Consider the following 26,264-nt stretch of genomic DNA (forward strand, 5'->3'; position numbering starts at 1 on the left):
GACTTTTATTATCCTATGATTATTGAACACAGTTTATTATTCCTGCTCTTGTCTGATAAAGGGTTATTTTTCTTTTGTTTTTGCTCTCTGCTTTTTCTTTCTTCGCTAAATCTGATTTGGGATATTCAAGAACATGCAAATCTCTTTCATTTAAATTTTAAGACCCAGAAAGATCTCACAGACACCTACCTCTGAGTTCTGTCTCAGTTCCTTTCTCTCTCATACATACATATACATAGAGCTGCATACCTTTCTTTCCACGCCCACCCAAGATTTGGTTGTATCTTTTCTCATATCACTAAGTGATGTTCTTCACTATATATTTAATATTGAGTTAAAATGTGAGAAAATATGTTGGCCTTTCTTTCATAACTGGGTATTGTGAAAATTTAATTCCATGCATATTCCTTTAATTTTTCCTGAGGATCTGTTTCATTTCTGTTGCGCAATGGATTTTTAAATGTTTAAATAATGAATATAACAAGACCAAACACTAGTTGTTTGCTGAGCATTATAGAATTTGACTGTCCCTAAAAAATCAATATATGTTTATGTTCCTAATAAAGCATAGCACTCATCTATGAACAAATAACTTTTTTATCTTAAAACCATCTCTTAATTTGTGTGTGTGTTTGTGCAATAGCAATTGATTAGTATTAAGAGAAGGAGGGGGTGGTGTCATGTTTCTAACCAAAGGATAACATCTTGAATTCAATTAGTTGACAATCTGCTACATATTTCCCCAGCAGTCTGTGTGTTTTCACTTTCTGAGATATTTTCTAATTCTTATTACCCAAAATGTTCTGTAGGCTCTCACGATGAAAACATAGTAGGGGCCTCCCTACTAGGTGCAAGGCGTTAAGACACAGCCTATGAAGCAATCTGCAGCCATGGAAGTATGAGTTCGATCCCTGGCCAGCGAGGTGACCTACATGGCGCGGCAGACCTCTCCTGACTTGCCCACTGCTCCCCTCAGCAGTGTATTTCAGTCTGTCTGCCTATTCTTTTCCCCCACCTTCACACCTCTGGCCTGTACCCCAGTTATTGTATGCATAAATAAATAAATCTTTTTTAAAAATAAAGCATAGTAGCTATTGAAGCTATTCAGAGACAGACTAAACATCCTAATTTTACTTTTATCTTGATGTGTAAAACCAAATACATTATGGAATATTTTGGTCAGACTTATATTAAAATAACCCTGAATAATTAAAAGTACTACCTGCAGGAAGTTCTTTCCTTTTGATTATAGGATTTATTGATTTTATAAAATAGAGCAGTAGCTTTTTTTTCTTGAGTCATAGTTCTTAGTTTTTAATTCTGACATTTATTTCCAAATATTCTGAGTAAGAATTTATAAACTAATCTCCTAAGTATTCTTGTGTATAACTTTTGAAGTAATATCACTTATTCATTCAACAAATACTTATTAAGGACCTATTTTCTGTCAGTTACTGAACACAAAGGGATATAATAGTAAACATAATCTTTACTCTCACATTCCTTAATTATTGATGGAGAGAAAAGCCATTAGTAATTAATCAAACAAATTGTGTTGTTAGAATCATCACTGCTGTGAAGGAAAGATAAAGGATGCCATGAGGATCTAAAATTGGGGATCTAATCTAGTCACTACAAAGTGTAGTAGGAGGACCAATATTGTGCTGATCCTGGGTCATGCAGGACCTAATAGACATCCTTATAAGGATTTGACTCTTTATTCTAAGAGCAGTGGTAAGTCACTTAAAGGTTTATGCAGGCTTTTAGAGAAGGAAAGTGATAATGATATTCACATTAGAAGAGTCACTGCTGTAGTATGGAGAGTAACTTGAAAGCAGAATTGATAAAGAGTGAGGGGGAGTATAAGAGAGGATGTTAACTTAGATGTCAGGGTGACAGTGAAGATAGCTAATTAAGTAAATGATTTTTAAAAAAAGGTAAGAAGTAAAATTAACTCCACAGAAATTTTAGAGATAACATTTTGTAATAAATGAAAATATTTTAGGACTATTAATCTGTTTTCTTGTGATGAAAATAATGCCATCATTTGTTATTGTCAGTGGTAACAACCTTTCCTTCAAAATGCTAAAGAACCGATTTCTTGTTCTATTAGTGACCAAGAATTTAAGTGAGAAGAGATCAGCCAAATCATCAGAAATGTCTCCAGTGCCTTTGAGGTCTGTTGGCCAAACAGCTAAAGCCCACTTACATCAGCCTCACAGAGTGAGCCAGGTGCTTCAGGTGCCTGCTGTTAATTTGCACCCCATCAGGAAGAAAGGACAATCAAAAGACCCGGTCACATTGAGTGAGTATTCACTATACATACTGCTTTCATTAATTGAAAATTCCAGGGGAGTAGAATGAAAATGATTACAAATGTTAATACTTTGGAAATCAGCTTCTTGTCGTTTGTATAATACAGTCATCACTCATGAATGAAAAAAAGTTTCATTTTGCCTGTAGGTATTTCATGACAGCATGCATATTGTCAACGCTAGCTTTGCAGTTCCTGTAATTATATCACTAGAAAACATACACTTGGATACCAAGAGCTTACAGCATTCAGAGGTGCATTTAATCAGTTAGCTTACACAAAGGTAACCCATGAGAATGAAGTTGCTCTTTCGAAGAATGATTGTGTGTTGGTTTTTCATTAACGATCCTTCAGAAAACCAAATTAGTAGACAAGTGAGTATAAAGTATAGGCCACACTTTTTTTCCCCTCTCTTAGGCTATGTAGACTTTACATAATAATAATACTTTACCTAATAGTAGTAGTAGTAGTAGTAGTATTATACACTATGTTTTTTATATATTATAATATATAGTATATTCTGTAGTATACTAATGGTAATATTACTTTACCTAATGGTAATACTTTCCTGTTTTAGTTTTCTGATGGGAAACTAGAGTAGAATATACTTGATCCCTAGCATTATTACTTAGGCCCAGGCATTATATATAGGATGTATGAGATAGAACTTTGTGAACTTAGGTTTGTTTTTTTTTTTGTTTTTGTTTTTTGAGATTTCAACTTGAATAAGAAATGCCCCCTCCTCTGCCAGATTTTCAGTCTAGTGCTATAGATATACAGGTAACTTAAGTGTAATGTATTTGCTGTTATGTCAAATTAATACACAGAACATCTTTAATAAAAAAGGGAGGGAGGGAGGAAGGTTGCTTTTAGGGCAGGCAGAGGTAAAGTTGAGCTTCAGCAAAAGCTTTTTGGAGATAACAGTCTTAAATGTTGTTCAGGAAGTAACAAATGAGGCAAAAATTCCACAGATGTTGATTCAGGATGAAATGCTTGGTATCTGCAAGTAGCTACAGGTAGTTTGCTGCTTCTGAGTGTAAAGCTACAGCAAGAGTGCTGAGACATTGATAACGAAAACTAACTTACAGACCATTTCCTGTTCTAGGTACTAAATTCATATATTATATTCATTGAATCTTCATAGTAACTCAATAAGATAGGAAGTAATCTCATTCTGCAGAGGAAGCATAGGCTATCTAAGTAACTTACACACTTCCAGTAAGTAATGGAGCTGGGAATTGAGCCCAGGCTAACTAGCTCTTAATTCCTTGTTTTTAACCACTCTGCTAAAACTCCTTCCCAAGATGAAGAAAAGTGAAGACATAGGCACACTGAAATTATACTTTAGCTTGTTAAAGGAAAGTTGTCAGTGGGTAGCTATTGAAGATTTGAACAAGAGAAGCTCATGGTCCAGTTTCTATTGGAGATGGACTATAGTAGAGAGCATTGAGGCTGGAGAGAGAGAGCCTGAATGGAAAGCCAGTCTAACAGTTAAAAAGTGGTTGCTCAGAGCCTGAAGTAGGTTGGTGACTGTGGAAATGAAGAGAGCACTGGATGCAAAATTGCTGAACTTGATAAATTTTCAGGTAGGAGAAAGGTGACAAATTTAGATCTGATTCCTAACTTAGTTTCATCACCTGGCCCTCTGCCCTCTTTCTTTAGTATGCCTATTATGCATATGATAACTATTTTTAAATGGCACTTACGTGTAGTGTGAGTATGCTGTGATTAAATTTTGTCATTGTCAAAGGGTTGTTTGTTACTACACCAAATCCCTATCAAAATTGAGCTTACTTTACAAGTTAAGAACAGGATTGATAATTCTTTGGCATTTTTTCAGAGATGTATATGAAAATGTCAGTCTGTCAGAACTATTGTTTCAGTTTAACCTACACTAAACAACACCAGCTATTGGACAAGAGTAATGTTAGAACTTTGTAGGAATGTTTCCAGTGGGCTCCATACTATTTTTATATAAATTCATGATTCTTTCTGTTGTCTACTTCTCTCCTGTAGTGTGAATTTAGTGCTCTTGAAAAGGGCTGGACTGGCAGCCCTGCAGCTTCTTCTGTATACCCACAGCACAGATGCACCACAGGTAGCGACAGTGCCAACATCTCTACACTGCCCCTGCCTCATGCCTCACTCTGACTTGGAGAGGCCACCTCTAGAGTGGAGGCAAGAGTTTGAATCCATGCCTTCTCTATTAACTTTCAACAAGTTTGTCAATTGTGGGGGGTGGGACAGCATACTCAGACTGTTAAATCATTTTCCCTTATGCACAAAACAAACAAATGAAAATGAACTGTTGTGATCTGGTTCATGCTGACCAACTGAATTCGAACCACAAACCTAGAGGTGAGAATCTCTGTATGCCATTGCCCAGTCATTTAGTCCCCGTTTGTCATTTACACATTTCAACTAACTACACTGTGCACCATGGCTTTAGTTATGTAGTAATTTAGGCAACTGTAGGCGTTTTAATTGTGAAATGATGTTTATTTACTGGTTTGGATTTATGTTTAGGTACAGGTTTACCTCAGAAAGTATTAGGAGCAACTGAAGAAATAAGTGGTAAGAAACATACAGAAGACACTATTTCTGTGGCATCATCCTTACATTCTAGTCCTCCTGCATCTCCTCAAGGTTCTCCTCGAAAAGGTAAGACAAAGCAGGTCAGGCTATCTCTTGTTACAACAAATTTCATGGCATATATATTGTTTTTCACTCTATTTTGATAATAGAAAGTGTAAAGAAAAATTTATCTTCATATTTTTGAAACTTTAATGTTTTGGGTTGAATTATTTAGATCCTTCCTAGGTATTATGCATCATAGAACTAGAGGATGCCTGTATTAAAATTGGTCCTTCTTTGGCAGAAGGCATGTATAGAAAAAAGGCAGAAATCAAAGTTGTGTTATTCTGCTCAGTTTTCTTGATGTCACTGAAATCTTTCATTATTTAAAAATTTCTGTGGAAAAATTTGAATTTCTACTAGAAATTGTTTTTTTGGTGAACCACAAGATTTAGGAAAAGAAACAAATATTTAAATTAATAAATTCCTTTCTTTAGTAAGAGTATAACTACCTTTTTATTAATCAGGGTTTGACATTACCTGTACCCTTGTGTGCACTGTGGACAGTGATGCCAGATTTGAGTTGTGTGACTCCTGACTCTGTCCCCTGCTATAAAACTGTTACTACAAGCAACTTATTTTTAAGGCCAGATATCGTGTCTATAACATGGAAGACCATTTATTTTAGGATCTTCATATAGGGATTAAATGAAAATTTTTTTTTAATTTGATAACGTGGTGTTTAGTAATTTGGATGTCTCTTTCCCTGCCTCCAGGGTAGCATTGTTCCATTCCTTGCCTGTTTTTCCCCCCTTCATATAACTTGAGACTGGCTCAAATTTTCATTCAGATTTTACTAAGGAGAGTTTAGTGAAAATCAAATGGAACGTATAAACAGTAAATATGATAGGTATAAACCTGAGTTTATAAAACACAGGTTTCTGAACCTGTTGCATATAGTTCATACAGGATTTGGGTGAGGCACACAAATCTGTTTCATTCTACTTGGAAGCCTATCCAACGTGCCCCAATCAACAGATGAACTGTAGTTACATCTTAATACTCTTTCAGGAACACCTTTATACTTCTTACCTCCTTGGAAGACTGTTCAGAGGCCCCATAATGCACATTCTCTAATCAGAAAACTAGTTAAATTTGGTGTTTTATATCTGAATGTATCTTCTGGGAAGAAGTATGAGGAGCAGGAATTTTGCCATTGCTCTTACTCCCAACAATTGACTCCCAGCACTGGAATAGAGAAGTATTTTTTCTGTGTCTTTCATTGTGTGGCCAATAGGCAACCACAATGTTAATATATTTATGAGCCTGTCATTGCGCTCAGAGTCCTCAGAAACCTGAAGAAATGTTTTCTTTCAGAACTATTTCCAATTGTTCTTAAATATGTTCTTTAAAAAAAGACAAAAAAGCAACTGGAATAATTATACACTTTTATTTCCATAGACAGATTTTTGACAGTAGTCTGTGATTAATCAAAAATGCCATTAAATGAATAGTACAGTGTTAGAATCTGTTCCTAATTCTTGATAAACTTTGTAATTCTTTGCTTTCTGTCAATTAAGAAGATAAGCCTATCTTCATTTCCTTACAAGGAGAATTTAAAGTTTAAAACTTTAAAAGAGTAAAAAATAAAGAGCCCTTAATCTTTATATTCCCCAGTGCTTAAGGAAGGCAACCTCTCTACTTGGAGATAAAACAAGATTAGAAATTGTACTTTGTACATGTATCTGTTGTATGTTCTTTTTATATGTCCCATCTTTTATTTTCATTGAAATTACATTGTATTATATAACAGTTGATGTTTCAGGTGTGCATTTACATATATATATATGCACACTACATTAAGTGCACCACTAAATGTCCAATTCTAATTCTACCCTTCTCCATTCCATTGTTCCCTTTGTCCCAATTTACCCAACCACTTTCCTTATGGTAACCACCAACTGTTCCATAGTCCAAAAGTTCTTGATGTATTTAGTTCTCTGCTTATTTCCCCCTCTATACTGTATATGAATGAACTCATTCAGTGTTTATCGTCCTCTGGCTTATTTCACTAAACATAATCTGATACTTACTAAGCTTTTTTAGTAGAATCTGCCTGAAAATTTTTGATACAATTAACTTTTGAGAAATAATTCTAGTTACCTGATAATCATGTCTTTCTTTATGACTTTACTGTAATCATTAACTTGGCTAACTTTCAACAGTTTTTGTGGTTTGTAAATTTTTGCTACCAACCTGTTCTGATCAAGATAATCTTTCTCCTGTATTCTTTTTTGCAATGAATGCTGTGTTTATGCTGTATAGTAGACTCTCCATACGTTATGTTGTTAGATTTCATTTTCAGATATTGTCAAGATGTTAGTGATTTTTAATAGTGAAATGTTATATAAACCAGGTTAATTGTGATGAATTGGAAAGAATTAATTGACCATGACAGGGTTTTTGCATCTCTCCCTCCAGTTGGCAGTATCCTATCTGATCACAGCATCCTGCTGCGCCTCTCAGGGTCTTCCTCATCCCCTCCCCGTGAGTCCAGCACCAAGATCAGTGGCCAGAGCTGCCCCGGAATAGGTGGGGTTTACTTGCAAAAGAAAATCCTTCAGATTACCAGGAGCACAGCCAAAAGAACAGACAGGACCGAGAAGGCCACTGAGGAGAATAGAGACAGGACAAGTTTTGAGAACACAGCCAGAAAAAGAATGACATCCCCGTTTAGAAGATTTAGGGAAAGAACTCTTTCAAGGGAGAGACTAGCCAACAGCAAAAAAGAGGACGCAGATCACAATCAAGCTACAGAAAGCTGTGAGAAAGTGAAGGATGTTGGAAGCAACATCAAAGATGAGAAAGGGAGTGGCATCTTCAATTCAAATAGCCGAAGCAACAATAACACTTTAAACTGCTTCTATACGCGATTCAAGTCTAAAAGGAGAAAGACACTCTGACGAAGTTCCTTATTTAATTTTAGTGTTGAATTTGCTTTTATTTATTAATGTAAATGTAGCTTAAATTAAGTCATCTGTCAAAGCCTAGACAGATGACTTAGTACTCTTTATAAGCTTTTCATAATTAGTGTTACAGGTCCTCTAGCAAACGAAGTCATATTGATTTAAAGTGCCTTATTTGTACATGTTATTTTACTAATGTTAGTAAACTTTACACTCTCATTTCTGTAAGTTGGCTTTATTTTTCCTACTGGTAGCAGCTGTGTCTGTGAGTAAAGTAAGTAAAGGGTTTTTTAGGGATCAGTATTTACTTTTACATTAAACCCCCCATTACAGTCTGATCAGAATCTTTCATTTCTGTCTTGTTAACTGCAGCAACTTTACAAGCTCAAGGAAGAAAAGTGTTTTGGATGCCAGAAACTGCATCTTGTCCTCCTACACTTTTTAATGTCATCCAGTTTTCATGAATCTCTGATTAGAGGAAGAGGAGATAGTTTAGAACATAGCAGTTCAAAGTTGTTTGAAAACTGGGTGAAAAAGAACTGCTGTGTCCCGCCACATACCTTGCAAATTTAAATTGCTAGAAAGAGTCCTGAAATATATTTTTTTAAAGGTTTCCAGGGATTGTTAGAATTGATTGTATCTGAGAAGTACTGCTTCTAACAGACATAGTGATAAAATTAGTTCAGTAAGACAAATTTATTTCTTAGGATAAAAGGAGTAATGCTTTTTTTATTTTGAGAAAAAATTATTAAATTTTATTTATTTTAAAATTTACCACATCAACAATTTTTGATCCTTTTATAAACTGACCAATCAGTTTATGAAGCTCAGAGAAATAATAGCGATCCTAAGTTAGAAACTAGGTTAGGAGTTAGGAATTTGGCTTGTCTAGCTTGGCTCCATAAGCCAAAAACAGTTTTTTTGGGGGGGGTCTTAATTTTTCTCTTTGAAACAGTTACTGAAACTGCTTAATAAGGTTATTGTTCAATGAATTTTTCTGTAATGACTTAAGTTACATGCGAGTATAAAAGCTATAGTTTGAGATTTCCAGGGATTGACCTAAAGGTTAAGTACCTATTGAACCTCATTGTCTCAGTGACCAAGAAGATAATTGCTTCTTTGAGAATTACTACTTATTTGGATTACTACAGCATTTTACTTCTAAACAAAAGAAGTGGTTTTTTTTTTTCCTATAATCAAAACAGCATTCTGTCATTTAACTAGCATGCTGCTGGCTTATGATTTTAGAGCCTTCTGCCCCACTTCATCACCATTCATTTTAAAGAATGCAAAATAAAACCTCTCTAGTTATATTTGCTGTGTCTACTGTGCTGTAAGTCATAAAACAATTTTAAAGGTAGATGCTATTTTTTCAACACATTCTTATAAATCCATCAGCGCAGCTGTTTGATATTCAGCAAAGTTGGAGAGGAGAAAGGAAACTAGGTCTAAGATGAAATTCAAATCAAAACAATTAAAACTACTGAAACAACTGCATTCAACTGGGGCTAGACTCTTTAGGTGACATAAGAGATCTGGGGGTAAGTATATGTAGTTTAAAAAAGCAAAAATATAATTTCTCTTGAGTCCTAACACCTTTCTGACCTCAGGGTGGTATATTGGACTCTCAGGTCAGGCCATGAAATATATTTATCAAAGGAGGGGACATAGAGTTAAAAAGCTAAACTCAGAATGTCTTATTTTTTAATATTTTGTGTATTTTAAATGCCTTCTTGTTTTATTAAATGCTTATGTGAGAGCATGGGGTAAATATATGTTTGGGCTAGTTTTCTCAGTAACATGCATTTTGACTTTGTATATCTTGAATTTAGAGTTGGATTGGTGGGGTGTGCATACAAAGGTGAATGATGTATGGAAAATTGGCAATTACATCGGGATAGCTGGAAACTTAAATTACTACTTAGTCTTTTGGTTTTTTTGTTTTTGTTCTCTGCTTTACCACGTTCTCCTACCTATTGCCTTGTTTGTAGCTTGATCAGTTGTCTTCTCTCATTCAGGTTATACACTTATACCATCAGCTAAATCTGACAACTTATCTGACTCCAGCCATAGTGAGATTTCTTCACGTTCCAGCATTGTGAGCAATTGTTCTGTTGACTCCATGTCTGCAGCTCTACAGGATGAACGGTGTTCCTCTCAGGCTGTGGCAGTCCCTGAATCTACTGGGACATTGGAAAAGACAGAGCACTCCTCAGGGATTGGAGACCATAGTCAACTGGGCCCTGGGTAAACATGCTTGCCTATATTCATACCACCCAATCCAAATGACCTCTACAAACACTGCTCCCCAGCTTAGACCGCCCCCTCCCACCCCCCCAGTCCCCACCATCCCCAACCCTCCCACTAGGATGGTTGCCAGGGGATCCATACAAGAATACATGGGCTGCACGTCTTCTCTACTCTAAATCTATATATAAATACTATTTTGAAAGTTGCATGGGTGCTCATTTTTAAAGCATTACTGAATTCAGGCAGCTTTCTGTCAGAACTCAAAGCTGCTATAGATATGAGGTAAGTGGTTCTTGATTTTCTGCCTTATGGGTTAGCAATTGCTCAAAAAGACTGTATACTGAACCTGCCCTCTGTGTTGCAAACATTATAGACACATTGGGAGATGTGAAACAGTCCTTGATCCTTAGTCTCTGAAAATGATTTGGAGAGTAGGAATTATTAGGCAGTAAAAGTCAGTATTTTTTTTTTTAAGATTTATTTATTTATGCAAGAACTGGGGTACAGGCCAGATGTGCGGACAGATAAGAGGATTCACCAGAGACAGAGCGGGGAACAGAACAGGCAAACTGAAATACATTGCTAAGGGGAGCAGCGGACAAGACAGGAGAGGTCTGCCACGCCATGGGGGTTGCTCCGTGGTGGGCAGGGATCGAACCAGCACTGCATAGGCTGCAGACAGCTTCACAGCACTGCGTTCAACTGCCTGCGCCGCCAGGGAGGCCCCCAGTATTTTTTTTTTAAGATTCATTTCACACATACAGGAACTGGGGTACAGGCTAGAGGGGTGGGGTGGTGAGAGGATGCACCAGAGACAGAGTGGGGAGCAGAACAGGCAGATTGACTGAAATGCACTGATGAGGGGAGCAGCAGGGAGACAAGAGAGGTCTGCTGTGCCATGTGGGGTCACCTCCTTGGCCGGGGATGAAACTCGTGCTGCAGTGGCTGTGGGCAGCTTCACAGTGCTGCATTTTAACCCCTTGCACCAGTTGTTTTTTTTTTTAAGTTTATTCTAAATTTTTATTTTAGAATCAAGCAAAATGGCAAGCTAAGAAAACAGTGAGAAACTGATAAATGCTGTTAACTTTGGTATACTTTGTTAAATTTGGAATACTTTAATATGAAAATTTAAGGTATAGTAATATGTGACCATATTTGTAAAGGTTTCTAAATTATGATTCTGTAAATCAGATTAGCAAATTATTTTTATAAAAGGTAGCAGGTATTTTAGATTTTGCAGGCCATAAGGTCTCTGTCATAACTACTCAACCTACCATTGTTGCACCAAAACGTCTTTAGACAATGTTAAAAGTCATGCTGGACCCCATTAAAATTTTATGCATAAAATCCAGTAGAGGGGCCTATTTGGCCTTGGCCTGTAGTTTGCTGACCCCTGCTGTATACTATAAATCAAGGATACATAAGTTCCTAGGGGCTTGTTTGGTGGATTTTGGTAAAAGCCTGATAATATTTTAGACTTTGCTTTCTCAAATTCCTTTGCTTGTTTTGTTTAACCCCTTTAAAATGGAGAAGCCATGCTTACTAGCTACAGACCATGCAAAGCACACTATTGGCTAGATTTGACCCATGAGCTTTAGTTTGGGGAAGCATGCTGTAAATGATAGAATTCACTTAAAGTAGATAGTTGAAGAAAAATTCCTCTTTATTTAGCTCTGTAGTAGGCTAACCTCTAGAGTAATTAAAAAATGACACACTGCTGTAGTTTTTTTTTAAGATTTATTTTTATTTATACAAGAACTGGGGTACAGGCCAGAGGTGTGGAAGGGTGAGAGAATTCACCAGAGACAGGACTGGGAGCAGAACAGGCAAATGTACCGAAAACACTGCTGATGGGAGCAGCGGGCGAGACAGGAGAGGTCTGCCGCAACATGTGGGTAGCTCCCTGGCCAACCAGGAATTGAACCCATGCTGCAGAGGTTGCAGACAGCTTCACAGCACTGCGCTCAAGCTGCTGCGCCACTGGGGAGGCCCAAGAATTCTTAATTCTATATCCATGGAAAGAATCTAGTATTGTTAGCCAAGAATAAAAATGTTTACTTAATTTTAATCATTTCAAGCTCCATCTTCCATTTTCATTTAAAATCACGAAGAGTTCTGAGGAAACCCTTGCTCAGTATTTGAGATTCTTCAATGTGTGTTTTTTCTAGCTAAGTATTAACATTAATGATAGTAGACATTGAGTAATGGTTGAATATAACATTTTTGTCATGTGGTTATTTTGTCAAGAACACTTGCATGCATGCATTGTACTTCCTTGTAGGCAGTAACACTTGCAGTGAACCAAAAGACATTTTTTCCAGGAAGCCAATAAATAACTTCATTGTGTATTTCCAATTTTAGGTGGACACACTCAAAGCCACCTCTAATCAAGAGTTTAGCTGTCTCATCCTCTGTGAGCACTGAAGAGATTTCTCATGAACATGTCATTATAGAAGCAGCCGATAGTGGTCGTGGCAGTTGGACTTCCAGCAGTTCCCATGACAACTTCCAAAACCTTCCAAACCCAAAAGGCTGGGATTACTTGAACTCTTATCGACATACACATTTGGATGGCCCCATTGCTGAAGTTGAACCCACTGACTATGAACCATATTCCTGTCCTAAAGACTGCTCTAGAACTTGTGGTCAGTGTAAAGGAAATCTAGAGACTCATCAGATGAGACAGAGTTGGGCCTCCTCCAGTTCTCTCTCTGATACTTACGAACCAAATTATGGGACAGTTAAACGGAGAGTGTTAGAAAACTCTGCAGCGGAGTCTTCTGATGGTTTGGACCCCAAGGATGGCACTGACCCAGTATATAAAACTGTTACTTCAAGTACAGAAAAGGGCTTGATTGGTAAGTCGTGTGTCCATTGTCATATCTGACATTTAGATATGTTGGTCCAGAATTTTTTTTAAAAAAGATTTATGCATACAAGATCTGGGGTACAGGCCAGAAGTGTGGAGGGTGAGAGGATTCACCAGAGACGGAGCAGGGAACAGAACAGGCAGATCGACCAAAGTACACTGATGAGGGGAGCAGCTAGTGAGTCAGGAGAGGACTGCTGTGCCATGTGGGTTGCTCCTTGGCCAGCCAGGGATTGAACTTGTGCTGCAGAGGCTGCAGATAGCTTCACAGGCTGCGTCTTTTTTTTTTTTAAGAGGCATGTATTTTTATTTGTTTGTTTATTTGTTTATACATGCACTGGGTACAGTCGGAAGCGCGGGAGGGTGAGAGAATTCACCAGAGCCAGAGCGGGGAGCAGAGCAGGCAGAAGGACCGAAGTACACTGCTGAGGGGAGCATCGGGCAGCAGGAGAGGTCTGCGCGCCATGTGGGACCCTCCTCCTGTGGCTGGGGAGCAGCCAGGGATTGAACTGGCACCGCAGAGGCCGCGGGTAGCTTCGCAACCCAGCACTCAACCACTGCGCCACCGGGGAGGCCCCACAGGCTGCGTCTTAACCCCTTGCACCAGCAGGGATACCCTTGGTCCAGAATTTTATCCTTCCAAAAATCCCTTATCTCCAACAGATCTTTTCCTTATTTTAAAAAACCATGGATTTTTTTTAAAAAGTTCATAGGGCCACTTTGGACCAGTTGTTCAAGCCTATTAAAATGAAAAGTCTTATGTAGTTGTTGAGTGAGTAGGTTTTGTTTTTGAGATGTTTCCCTTGAGGAAATATACTATGCAGTGGTAATAAAGGGATATTTATCTCTCTCTCTTTTTTTTAAAGATTTATGTTTTGTTTTTAACACATAGAAGAACTGGGGTGTAGGCCAGAAGTGCGGGGGTGGGGTGAAAGGATTCATCAAAGACCCAGTGGGGAGCAGGACAGGAGGATCTAATGAAATGCATTGCTGAAAGAAGCAGCAGGTGAGACAGGAGAGATCTGCTGTGCCATGTGGGTAGCTCCCTGGCCAGGGATTGAACTCATGCTGCAGTGGGTGCTAATAGCTTGATAGCACTGAAACTTTAACCCCTGCGCCACCAGGGAGGCCCCAGATTTTTCTTTGTTACCTTATAAATTGGACCACAGTTGCTATATATCCATATCAGAAATTTTGAACCTGATAATGCTTTGAGGTAGCAAAACTTAGGGGGAAAAAACTTAAACATGTTTCTGTTATGCCCTTCTAAGGCACATTATGGGTGTGCCAGCTCCTGTTTTGTGGATCCTATTCTAACCATGTACTAAAATTCTTTTAGTATTTAGCCACCAAGTATGTTTTTTATCTCTTCAATTATATAAATACTTGAATATAATGGCCCCTGCCTTTCAATATATGTGAAATAATTATACTGTGAAATAATTATACTTTGAATAAATAGTATAACTCTTAATTCTAAAAAATATTCATGGTATCAAGTTAAATTATTAAAAATGTGAAAGATACAATTTATAGTTACTTGACAAATTGCATTATAGCTTGGGTTTTTAGCTCATTTTTCCTAAAGATTTTTTTTATTAAAGACTTAATGGAGATGTATACATATATGTAATGTGTGTATAGGGATAGGAAATCTTTCCCTTATGTATTTGGAACAACATTTTTAAGTCTTTGATTTATTTCATATCCGGATGATACTGGGTAAATCTCTTAAGTTTTTCATTTTTATCTGCTCCGTCCTCCTCAGATGGGAACAGAAGTTCTTTCTGACCTTTAAACTGTGTGAAAGTTTCACTAGTCTAGTGGTAGAAATTTCATTATGAACAAATTTGATTCTCTAAAGGGAAAATTAATAAATTTATTTAATGGTACTTTCAATTCTGTTTGTATATAGGTAGTATTTCTGTTTCAGAAGACACATGATAAGGATATTCACAGCCATTGGTTCTTTAGATCCTGTGGATTGATCTTTACTCCGTGGAACTTCCTCTTTAACCTATTTCTAATGATTATTGAACCTTTGTCTTAGTCCCAGGGGTACTTATTTTAAGATGGACTTCCTAAAAGTATGGGTTTTTTTGTTTTGTTTTGTTTGTTTGTTTGTTTTCACTTAATCACAGAGCAGAAATTAGAAGGATCTTGAATGAATTTTAGTTTCTCTGTATCAGGAAACTTTTAGTTGTTTATATGACAGGATTGACAATTTACTTACAAGTGTCACAACGTGGTAGTTCATACCTAGAGAGATTAAGCAGAGGGCTGATGCATTGTTTCTGTGAAAATCTCTCCAATCAACAGAGAACAGATATTTGGGATCTGAATGTCCTGAGGAGTTTATCATACGTTTCTGTGATTCGAGGGCTGACTTGCGGAAGGAATCTAGCTATCAGTGTAATCTCTTTCAACTCTTATGTTTATAAAAAATGTTATGTATTTTCAAACAGGTTTAAATATTGAGTTTATTGAACTTTTTAAGAAACATTTTTAAATCTGTCATTGTATTCAAAAATACTCATTTTTTCTGTTTTTAAGTTCCATTTTGTCATTGTAATAAGTGTTGTATCGCTTTTTTTCATTTCTTGTATTTTTCATTAACATTTTCATTGCTTATTTTTCATACCAGTGTACTGTGTCACCTCACCCAAGAAGGAGGATAGGTATAGGGAGCCACCTCCCACTCCTCCAGGATACATGGGGATTTCTTTAGCAGACCTAAAGGAAGGACCCCACCTACACCTAAAACCTCCAGATTATAGTGTGGCAGTGCAGAGGTCAAAGATGATGCATAACAGCCTCTCTAGACTGCCACCAGCTCCTCTCAGTAGCAACCCCGTGGCCTGTGTTCCATCGAAGATTGTAACTCAGCCTCAGAGGCCTAATGTGCAGCCATCCCATCCTAAACTTGCAGATGTGACTGATGCAGATAGTGAAGCAGATGGTATGTTGACAAACTACCTTAATGCCTCTTAAATGAATTACTGAATGCAGAAAATGGTTATTACCCTGGTATTTTATGTAGTCTGTAGTATTTTCTTCAAATTCCTTAGAAATTTGCTTTAAAAGAAAAATTCTTAAATATGATGAGTTGTTATTAATGGGGAGGGTGAGCGGCTTGTTTCTGTGTGCCCAGTATTCTCTTTCCAGCTTAAATATGGGATATTCTTATATTTGATAGCAGCTCATTCTAATGGGATAATTTTGAGAGGAAGAATTTGACATTAGTAGAGTTGTGTTTTACACTTTGCATGGGAACTTGAAAGCGTAAGTAGCAAAATGCCAAATTATTTTTAATAATGCTGTTGATGTAGTTGTTATTAGCAAAACTTGACCAATTTTGCAGCTGCGGCAATGGTTTAAAAAATTGTTTGCTTTATTAAAAAAAAAATGAGATTTTATTCTTTTAAGGACCAGCATAAATAAAACAATTAAAAAGTAGTTGGGAGATTTCAATTTATTGTCAGCCTTCAATGTAATCCATAAATGTCACTAGAATAAAATCTGGTCCCAGATAGGATTTCTTTGTTGTTTGACTTTCTTTGTTGAAATTGAGTGGTTTTCTAAACAGAAAGTAGATTTTTAGTTGATCTTCATTAATGTGCTTATCAACCATTTAATCATGGTTTTCATTATTTTCAGAAAATGAACAGGTTTCAGCAGTCTAGCCTCTGGATGACCCATTTGAAGACTGCTGATGGTCATGGAAGGAATGAGCAGAAGCACCTCATGATTCTGCAGGACATTGCCAACAAACAGCTCGCTGCTGCTACTAAGTCAGAGGTTTCATTCCATGTCCCTGAACAATGAGATAGCCTGAATCATGCTTCCTTTCATTTAATCCTTGCAGATGCATAGTTTTCTCAGCTATGCATGTTGTGCCTGGATACCAGTTTTCACTTTGTACACCAGACCTGCCTTGGGACCACAGTTATTAGTACAGATTGTAACTCAGAGTCCTCCCCTATGTATATCAACTATAGATTTTGCTTTAACAAGTTTTCAGATGTACTATTATTATTTCCAGCCCTAGCTGGAACTAACAGATGAATTCAGAATGCCTGCCTTTATCGAGACTGTTATTGAGTGTTTGAAAAGTAACTTATTTGAACTTTAGTGTTTTCTTTGTGTTCAGGAGCTCTCATTAACTGATGTTTTTGTTTGAGGCCATAAAACAGAAGTCATCTTTACAGGATAAACTGCTTGAACTGTACAAAGATATAACTTGATCTTTAGCTTCAGTGCAATGTAGGGTCTCAGTTTGAGTGGAACAGGAAGCTGTTAGTGATTGAAGTGTTAAGATGGACAGTACTGGCATCTGCAGGGATTTGAAAGGCCAAATGAAGCTGCCACAGGGTTTATCAGTTCTTTGGGGAAGGGGTGGGAGGGAGAATATAATGGGTGAAGAGCAACCCTAAATTCCAAAGGATGGATTTTTTTATATTAAATAACATGTATGACCAACTATGAATTAGAAATCAAGTTGCATCTTACTATAATTCAAAGTATAAATCCAGTAAATAGATAATGGGTTCTAGATAGTTCTATGCTATAAAATTCCAAATTGAAGTTCTTTTTTGAAAAGAAGTCTAATCATTGGTGGTGTAATTATGAAGATGAATTGCGCTTTATGTAGTGTTTTCAAACATCCCCATCCCCAGTTTTCCAGCTTGCCTTCAATGAACCTCTTTATCCCAACAAAGTACATAATTGATTTAAATTTTTGTGGGAAAGGGGCTAGAATTATAAAATGATTATCTCCTGGTTCTCAGTTTAGCCCTTGAGAAAAATGAGATATGTACTTTAAAGCCTGATGGGCATGGCACTCTTAAGTATTTAATCAAAATTTCAGTGACTGTTTACTGAATTGCCTAAGCTTTTTAACATTTTTAAAAATTAAGTATAATTTTTTATGTCTTAAGTTTAAATGTTTCCTTTGTTTTTTAGTGTCAAGTTTAGAGTTTAATAAACTTCTGTGACTACCAAAAAAAAAAAAAAGCCAAAGCCATTAATGTGCACTACCCAGATCAACTTGGAGCCAAAATGGGTTTACTTCTGAGTGAGTGGTTTTCTCTATGTGAATGTATAGGATTCATTAGTTCATAAGTTTGTTTCGAGTCTTTGTTCTTTCTCTTTCCTACCTGACTTTCCCCTCTATTTACCGGTCTTTCCCCTTCATTTACATAGCACTAATCAGTTCCAAGTGATAAATGCTAATAGTTCATCAAAATATTTGTTTCTTCATTTTAGGAAAGTTAGCATGTATGAAAAACCTCCCCTAGGCAAAATAGTTAATCTAAAACTTAAGCCTGAGACATTAACTCCAGGTTAAAATGAGGTTCGTTAGCTCCATAGCTTTCTCGGTCCACTGAAATGGAAAATAACTTGGAACAAAAATCCTGGTTCAAGAAGTAACACTGTTATTATTTGACCTATAAATAGTGATTGTCTTATCAATTTTATCCTTCACTGATTTACACCATATTTTATGTCCAAAGCAAAACAAAGTAAAAGATATTTTTACAATAACCATCTTTTTATCAAGTTTGAGTATTTATCCTTGCCATTTTTATATCCATCACCCAAAAAGTGCTTTTTCACAGTATCTGTTTAGTAGGTCTTTAAAAATCATTTGGAAGCCTACCTGTCTTTGAACTTAATGCCGTTGGTAATATCTTGCACAGAGACTGAAAGGCTTGCAGTTTTGGACTTGTATCTTGTCTGCCTTTCTTTTATCTAACTTGAACTGTGAGTGTTTGGATCAGCTGATCACATTGATCAGCAACTAAAGCCACATACTTTGTCATTTGATGTGTATGTATCCCTTTTAAAAATCATGGCATTTTGAATTTTCTATTTCAATTTAGGTTATACTCCTGGCCTCTCTGTTTGTCATATGACTAGAACAAGAGATGGTATAACCTGTATTTGCTCTTATTCTGAATCCCCATTTTTTATTTTACAAATTTATAACTTTAATGAAAGGATAGTGCCCTCACCCCACCACAGCTCTGAATCTGTCAGGACTATTGAAGCAAGAAATCCTCTCTGCAAAGTTTTGCCAAATAATACAACAAATGAGTCTCTTCAAAATGAAAGGTGGAAAATTGAAAAATCTAATGTATATTATCATAAAAATGTATAGTAATAACTAATAGATTCTTTCTTCCTCCAAATGATTGCTTTCAGTATGATCTCTGGGGAGAAGTCATCTTAGATGGTTTCTCAGGAGATGATAAGTCACATTGTCCTCTGTATCACTGCTTGAGATTCTCTCCCAGACTGGAACTGTGGCTAGAATGATGGGGATTTCCAAAAACAAACCTAATTTTATTGTGTTCTTCTCTCCCCTGAAAAGAAGAGAAGGTGTTTCCTTGTATATTTAAAATAATGGTTATTGTTCTGATCTAAGTTTTTTTTTAAAATGTAATTTTGAAGTGGCTGTGTCCCTTTAGCATTTCCTTAATTGCTAAGGGGTAAATCTTCAGAGAAGTGTCAAAATACATTTTCAGAGTTAAACTTGAACCCAGTTTGCTTTTAGCTTTTGTTGTGCTATTATAAGTTGTCTTTTTTTTTTTTTTTTGAGGTTATCTGCAAAAGACAAAAACAAAACTTCTAATAATCAAATAGCAATTCTACTGCACAATTCAGTGATTGTAAAGTATCCTGTAACAAGCAATGTTTGTCTCCTATTTTTTGATACCTCTTAAACTTATGTCTTTTAAAAAGACAGTGCCTCTGTATGCTTTTTGTATTTTTACTGAGTGTAAATATTTGTTATATTTTTGGTTAAGAGAATGTAAAAGTACCATTTATTAATACCATATCTACTAATTGGTGAACTCAATAAAGAATCTACATTAACCTACTCTGCACTTTACTGCGTTCATATGGAATCAGATGAAATACATCTCCAGTCATTCAAAAGGGTCAGTGGCGAACATGTGTTGGTGTGAAGACCTTATTTTTTAAATCTCTTGAGAAATTGAGAGTGTATTGTTGGCTTTATAGTATTTGTGAAATGTCTAGTTATTGCTTAGATGTTTTAAACTTTTTAAAAAACTAAACAACTGTGGCTTAAACCTGGCTGGGGCTTGTTTTTCTTTTATAACAGGAATGTCTCAGGGAGATTGCTGATATAGTGAATTTGCGATGCTGTCAGGGACTCAAGGCCCTGGTAATTACGCGGTGGGACATCGCCTCATTGCTTCATGAAGGATGGACTTAGAAGGAAAGGTCCAAATGTGTGTTCCGTTCTGTTAGTAACATAACTTTTCCAGAAGCTCCACTTGACTATTTCTGCTTATGTCCCACTAGTCAAAATGGTGTCACATCAGCAGCAGCAGCAAGGGAACCTGGGAAATGAAAGTTTTTGACTGAAATAAAAGTGAAGTTCTTTCTAGTGAAGAAGAAAAGAATAGATACTGAATGGGCCACTAGCTGGGTCTACTACAGCATCCTTTATGGCCACTTCTTTAGGGAGTATTTGTAAATGCAACAATTTGTTTTACAGAATCAGATCCCAGGACTCTGGCAAAGAAGAAGGAAAATTCTGATTTAGCACTCCTTTCTAAAAGTCTTCCCATTCTCCCTTCTGCACCCAGAGAATTTTACTCCCATGGTAGGTAAGAATTCTGCCTTCCAATTCATCCCCTTCCAACAAACACACTGGTTTTCCCAAGCCGCTCCTACCACTGACCACTCCTCCCCAGTGTCACAGTTCTTTCCTTTATTTTAAAATATTAAACATGTATACATATATGTATAGTGGAATATTAAACATATGTATAGTGAATAATTGCTATCCAAAAGTATGAAGTGTCCTAATCCCTAGAATTTGTCTGTTACTGTATTTGAGAAAAGGGTGTTTACAGATGTAATTAAATTTCTGAAATGATGAGATTACTTGGGATTATCTGGTTGGGCATTAACTTGCCATCACATGTACCTTGGCAGAAGGAGGGAGAGCAGGCAGAGAGACAAAGGTAGCACAAAGAAGAGAAGGCAGCGTGAAGATAGCAGAGAGATGTAACTAGAAGTCAAAGAAAACCAATGGTCACCAGGAACTAGAAGAGACAAGATTTGCTCCTTAAAGCCTCCAGAGGTAGTGCCAGCCTACCAGCACTTTATTGTGGATTTCCAGTTTGTTGTTCTATGCTGCCAATTTTTGGTAATTTCTAATGGCAGCCCTAGGAAGTTAACGTACTACTCTATTTGTTAAAATTTAAGGACCCAGAACTTAAAGGATATTGTAATCCATAAGTATACCTCAGGAACTCCATACAGCTCCCTTAACCTCTAACCCCCAGGAAATATCCGATAAAGAGAGGGACTATCCACATCATGGCAGAATAGAGAGGCTGGGAATCAACTTTTCCCCTAAAAACAACTATTAGAAAAATGTATTTCCTCAAAAGAAGATTCAGAAGTTCCATGACAGAGTCCCAGGACTTTTCCATGGATGATTCAAGCTAAGGTTGAATGGCTTGTTTTGGGGAAAGACAGTAAAGAGGTGAAGAGGAGAATCTCAAGAAAGTAGATGCCCCAGCTGGCAAAACAGGTTGGAGGGTCAACTATCCACTGCATGAAGACAGGGCACTCCAGATTTCCCTTTGCAGAAAAGGAGGGCAGTCATGCGCAGCATGACTCCAGCCTGGAATATTGGTAATTCTGAGAGCACTTCGGGTAAGGAAAGCTCTTCCTTCAGCCATCCTCCCAGAGGTAAGACATCATGGAGTTGCCAGGCAGAGACAGGCTCATTGGACTCAATTGTGGGCCCAATCACAGAAAGGGCTGGTGAGAGAGAGCTCAGCAACCCCTGAGGAAGTAGCAAGGTGACCATGCAGCATTTACAACTGGCTCTTGGAGGAAGGCTGGCAGTGGTTAGAGGTTGTTTTGGAGGATGTTGCCTACGGTCATAGTTGGGCAACAAGAAATATACTCACTAAAATGCCCCCGCCTACTATACCCTACTGACCCTAGAGTAATAAGAGTCTTATGGATCAGAGCTAGCCTCAACAGGAGACTCAACTCTTCATAGATCACAGTCTGCTGGAGAAAGAGGGGCAGGTGGGAAGTTATGACAACCGAAGCACTAAATATTACCGTGGAGAAAAAGAGGCTGAGGTGACCAATCTTACTCAACAAAACTTGAAAATCAAGTATTTAAGACCCAGCTTCCCTTCCTGCCCTACCTCACACCAAGGTAAACTAAGAAACAAAACTAAATCCACAGTGCCCCAACCATAACAAAACAAGGCAACAAACATGACTAGGAAGCAAGGAACATCTGGACATTTGATAGAAAAGCAAAATGAGTGTCATATAAAGGGTGCAGAATAGCCTATCAGAGACTAAAACAGGGCCTCCCTGCTGGCGCAAGGGGTTAAGATGCAACCTATGAAGCTATCCACAGCCACTGCAGCATGAGTTCGATCCCTGGCCAGGAAGGAGACCCACATGGCGCAGCAGTCTCCTGACTCACCTGCTGCTCCCCTCAGCAGTGTACGTCGGTCGATCTGCCTGTTCTGTTCCCCACTCTGTCTCTGGTGAATCCTCTCATCTCCCACACCTCTGGCCTGTACCCCAGTTTTTGTATGCATAAATACATCTTTTAAAAAAAAAGACTAAAATAATATTCCAAATGCTAATTAACTAACTGGAAGGTGAGTCAAGGACAGGTAGGATGATACAAAGCCTTGGGAGATCCAGGAACAAAGAGTTCTTTATTAAGTGATTGAAAATATTTTTAAAAAGTCTTTGAATGCAATGAAGATATAGGAAACACTTTAAACAGGAGAAGGAAGGAATTTCAGAAACAGAAGACAAGTGTGTAAATCAATTAGAAAAAGAGAAACAACATAGGAAAAATGAAAAAATGAGAAATATCTAACTGGATTAGAAGAGGAAACCATAAGGATGATGGGTGTTCGAAGATAAAGGAACCAGACTCTCTTCAAAGAAAGAATAGCTCAAAATTCCCCAAACCTACAGGAGAATTAAGCATGGGTGTCCAGCAAGCAGAGCATCCACATTTCTGAATGCAAAACATCCTATTCCAGGGCACATTGTTAATTCGTTTAAAATCAAAGATAAAATTATGAGAAAATAGGAAAAAGGTAATTTACAAGTCATCCAAGTTAGACTTTCCTTGTATTTTACCACTGTCCAGACAAGAGTGTGAGTGTTCACAATCCTAAAAGGTAAGAACTGCCAACTTCGAATACTCTGTCCTACAAATACCTGTCCTTGTTCAGGTACAGAGGTGAAAGAAAGGCTTTCCCAGACAAACAGAAGCTAGTAGTTACCACCACCAGATTTGCGCTGTAAGAAATATTGTCAGGAGGAGTTTTACAAGAAAAAGTGAAGCACAAAACCCTGAGCAAAATAATAGGAATACAAAATCGGAGACATGCACAAGAATATTAGTGCCAACAACAAAACACTAAAGGGGAAGAAGATATGGACAGAAGCTGTATAGTTAGCTGTCTAGTAAGGGAATTCATTAGGTAAGGTAAGCTAGGTATAACATCCCACGCCCCACCCCACCATGTAACCACTAACCAAAAATCTAGAATAGAGACACGTGGAGGTGAAGAAAAAGAATCACTAGGGAAAGCCGTCCGAATAAAAACAAAAATGGGAAAAATCAGAACAATCAAAACTCAAAAAGCAGCATGTTGATAAACCTTAGCAATAATTACCCAAAATGTGATAGGCTGAACTCACCAATTGAAAAGTCCAGAATGAAAAACTGAGTTAAAAGTTCCTGGCCATCTGTGCTTTGTGTACAGGAGATCCAAATAAAACTGAAGACAAAGCAAACATGATGTAGGTTGAAGCAAGATTTTAGAGACCAGTATTACAGAAAAGAAAGCACAAATTGCAGTTCTCAGATAAACTAGACTTTCTGCCATAAGAGGTAATCAAGGATAAACATGGACACTATATAAATGATAAACGGAAAATTCAGAAGATACTACATTAGTATGCACTTACAGGGGCACCCAGTTATATAAAGCAGCTACTAACAGACCTGAAACAATATATTGATGAGGTTATCAGAGACCTCAACATACCACTCAATGAAGGGATAGATCATATGGATAGAAAATTAACAAATACAAGCCTTAAATGAAGTGTTTGAATAGATGAATTTAATGGACATTTACAGAGAATCACAGAATAAATCAAATGTGGAGACTAAACAATGCTTCTGAACAACCGGGTCAATGAGGAAATTAAAAATTATTTGGAGGGCCTCCCCGGTGGTGCAGCAGTTGAGCGCTGGGTTGCGAAGCTGCCCACAGCCTCTGCAGCGCCAGTTCGATCCCCGGCCACCAGAGGAGGGTCCCACATGGTGCGCAGACCTCTCCTGCCGTCCCCTGTTCCCCTCAGCAGTGTATTTCTTCAGTCTGTCCTGTTCCCTGCTCTAGCTTTGGTGAATTCTCTCACCCTCCCATGCTTCTGACTGTACCCAGTGCTTGTATGTATGTGTAAATAAATAAATCTTTTTTTAAAAAAAAATTACAACTCCAAACAGTAGGAATTTAAAAAAAAAAAATTATTTGGAGACTAATGGAAATGGAGAAACAAGTTCCAGAATCCTTTACAATACTCTAAAGGCAGTTACTGTAAGGGAAGTTCATAGCAATACAGGCCCACATTAAGGGCATGGGGGTGGAAAATAACCCTACACCTGACTGAACTCAAAAAAAGAAGAAATGTATCCAAAATCCATAGAAGGAAAGAAGGAAAAAAAGCAGAAATAAATGGAGTAGAAAGCAGAAAGTTAACAAACTACATTAAAAGCAAAATTTTGTGCACTAAAATTCAAAATGGGGCCTCCCTGGTGGTGCAAGGGGTGAAGACGCAACCTATGAAACTATCCACAGCCACTGCAGCACAAGTTCTAGCCCTGGCCAGGGAGCTGCCCACATGGTGCAGCAGACCTCTCCTGTCTCGTCCGCTGCTCCCCCTCAGCAGTGTATTCCACTCGGTCTGCCTGATCTACTCCCCACTCTGTCTCTGGTGAATCCTCTCACCCCCACCTTCTGGCGTGTACCCCAGTTCTTGTATAAATAAATCATTAAATTCAAAATGGATTCAAGATCTGGATGTTAGAGGCAAAATCATAAAATACATGAATGGAAAGATAGGGGACACACTTCAGGGTCTCTACCACAGAGATGTATTGGGAGATAGAACTCTGGTATACAGATGGGGCTACATCAAGGTAAAAAGTCTTTATCACAAAACAAAAAGGCATCCTACAGAATGGGAGAAAATATTTGCAATAGCACATCTGATAAGGACTGATTTTCAAAATATACAAAGGTCTGAATCCAACAACAAAACCCAATCCAAAAAAAGTGGGCAAAAGACTGAAATAGACACTTTTCTTAAGAAAATATTCAGATGGCTGCCGCCATGAAAAATAATAAGTTCAACATAACTTATTATAAGAGATGCAAATCAGTACCACAATTCCCACATCAAAAAGAATGGAAATGTTGGCAAGGATGTGGAGAGAAGGGAACGCTCATCCACTTTTGGTGGGATTACAACCTGGTGCACCCTCTTTGGAAAATAATATGGAGATTTCTTGAGAAAATAGAAATCCTATATAATCCAATAATACTTCTGCTAGGTATTTACTCAAAGAACATGAAAACTAGTACAAAAAGACTTAGGGCAGGGCCTCCCCCGGCGGTGCAGCAGTTGATCGCTGGGCTGCGAGGCTGCCCGCAGCCTCTGCAGCACTGGTTCGATCCCTGGCCGCCAGCGAGGGTCCCACCAAAAAAAAAAAAAAAAAAACTTAAGGGAAATTTCCGGTAAACATGGTAAAGTGCTTAATCTCATCAAGGAGAACTTTGCATAGGTTTAGAATTCATGATGGGGAAATGTTAGCCAAGCGGCCCTCTATTTGGAGCGTGGTGGCAGATGAATCAAGGCAGAAAACTGGAAGAAATGAATGTGGGTCTAAAAGGGAAGTGATAAAAAAAAACAAAACCCTACAATAGAGCAGTCACTAGATGGCACTACACTACAGTGTGACTTCTTTGGTGGTGGTCATTAAAAAGGAGAGAGCAAGGGAATTTTTTTAAGATTTATTTATGCACACAAGAGCTGGGGTACAGGCCAGAGGTGTTGGGGGTGAGAGGATTCACCAGAGACAGAGGGGGGAACAGAACAAGCAGATTGAAATACACTGCTGAGGGGAGCAGTGGGCGAGACAGGAGAGGTCTGCTGTGCCATGTGAGTAGCTCCCTGGCTG

The 26,264-nt window shown here is 37.8% G+C and overlaps 1 protein-coding gene across 9 annotated transcripts in view; it reads left to right on the top strand.

The window, feature by feature from the left end:
* Nucleotides 1-26,264, top strand: part of RAPGEF6 (Rap guanine nucleotide exchange factor 6) — a 219,996-nt gene that overhangs the window by 178,516 nt on the left and 15,216 nt on the right. For 4 of the 9 annotated variants that reach the window (XM_054694436.1, XM_054694439.1, XM_054694443.1 and 1 more), the window contains 7 exons: nucleotides 2,114-2,305; nucleotides 4,841-4,975; nucleotides 7,370-7,480; nucleotides 9,873-10,101; nucleotides 12,466-12,962; nucleotides 15,618-15,932; nucleotides 16,631-20,609. In XM_054694436.1, coding sequence (XP_054550411.1) covers nucleotides 2,114-2,305; nucleotides 4,841-4,975; nucleotides 7,370-7,480; nucleotides 9,873-10,101; nucleotides 12,466-12,962; nucleotides 15,618-15,932; nucleotides 16,631-16,656 — 1,505 coding nt within the window. In that variant the 3' untranslated portion in view covers nucleotides 16,657-20,609. The other 5 variants (XM_054694440.1, XM_054694441.1, XM_054694438.1 and 2 more) reach the window with 4 other exon arrangements.

Source organism: Talpa occidentalis, unplaced genomic scaffold, assembly GCF_014898055.3.
Source record: "Talpa occidentalis isolate TD23 unplaced genomic scaffold, MPIMG_talOcc4v2.1 talOcc4.13, whole genome shotgun sequence".
NCBI lineage: Eukaryota > Metazoa > Chordata > Mammalia > Eulipotyphla > Talpidae > Talpa > Talpa occidentalis.